The sequence below is a fragment of the Perkinsus marinus genome (assembly GCF_000006405.1).
Source record: "Perkinsus marinus ATCC 50983 genomic scaffold scf_1104296935994, whole genome shotgun sequence".
Lineage (NCBI taxonomy): Eukaryota > Perkinsozoa > Perkinsida > Perkinsidae > Perkinsus > Perkinsus marinus.
This window is the reverse complement of record NW_003214262.1, coordinates 1-962: the sequence shown is the minus strand read 5'-3', so window position 1 is coordinate 962 and position 962 is coordinate 1. Positions and strand designations below refer to the sequence as shown.

Here is a 962-nt window from a genome sequence, read left to right as displayed (position 1 = left end):
TATTAAGGTAGTAGCAATAAGCTGTTGGCGACGTGCTTTGGGAGAATCTATATTGGCAACAATGGTCCGACCTGGTATGGGTTATGTACTCTTTTTCTCAGGGAGCTTGATGGCTTCAGCACGCCAGGAAAGGCCAGTGCCATGCTCATTGCTGCTACCAACCGAAAGCAGGATTTAGATCAGGCCTTCGTGAGTCGGTAGGGAGGTCGCGGGTTCGATCCCCGCACTTGTCATTGGCTCTGTTGTAGAATCGACACGTCAGTCGAGTTTGCTCTACCAGATGAGGCCAGCAGGGCTGCCATATTCGGCTTATATGCCCGGCAGCTATCTCAGAAGGACTGCGAGCAGTTGGCCAAGGTCTCGTCAGGTGAGGTCACTTGCCACAAGTATGGGGGAAATATGCACATGGTCAGCTACATGTGTTGGTGACAATATGAATATTATGAAACAATTTCGGGAAATTTTCATTGAAAACAAACATATATTCCAACACTGCTAGTAAACATGGTCCTGTATTAGGTTTGAGTGGACGTAATATCAAAGATGCATGCCAGGATGCCGAGAGGAGATGGGCGGCAGCTAGGTTCAGAGAGCTCTCGAAAGAGAATGTAATAGAGGCGCCATTCCTCGGGATGGACTGAGGGTTCTGATGATAGCGCGGATCGATCATCCTGGATGGGGTCGTGGATGCCATTTTGAGACTCTCCTTCAGAAACCCCTTGATGACGCTACAGTGGGTCTACCTGATCGTTCAACATACGAAGCTTGTGTGAGAGAGAAGAGACAACAGCAACGTAGTGCTAGAAGGAGTAGTACTGAGAGAGCCCAAATACCTCTATTATACACTGCCAATTGAGCAGTTCATATTTATACCAGATACCACACTGCTGTTTCTGAAACTATCCTCTCCTGTGTTCAGTCATCTGCCTTCAAGCGGCCTGTCCTTTCATGTCACTGTGGAT

General features: G+C 48.0%; 1 protein-coding gene across 1 annotated transcript; it reads left to right on the top strand.

The window, feature by feature from the left end:
- Positions 1–101: 101 nt before the first annotated feature.
- Positions 102–641, top strand: Pmar_PMAR010609 (26s protease regulatory subunit, putative; the record flags this gene model as incomplete). The annotated part of the gene is made up of 3 exons (XM_002783784.1): positions 102–197; positions 249–367; positions 520–641. Coding segments are annotated over 3 exons (337 nt in total), but the record flags the coding sequence as incomplete, so codon positions are not given.
- Positions 642–962: the final 321 nt, after the last annotated feature.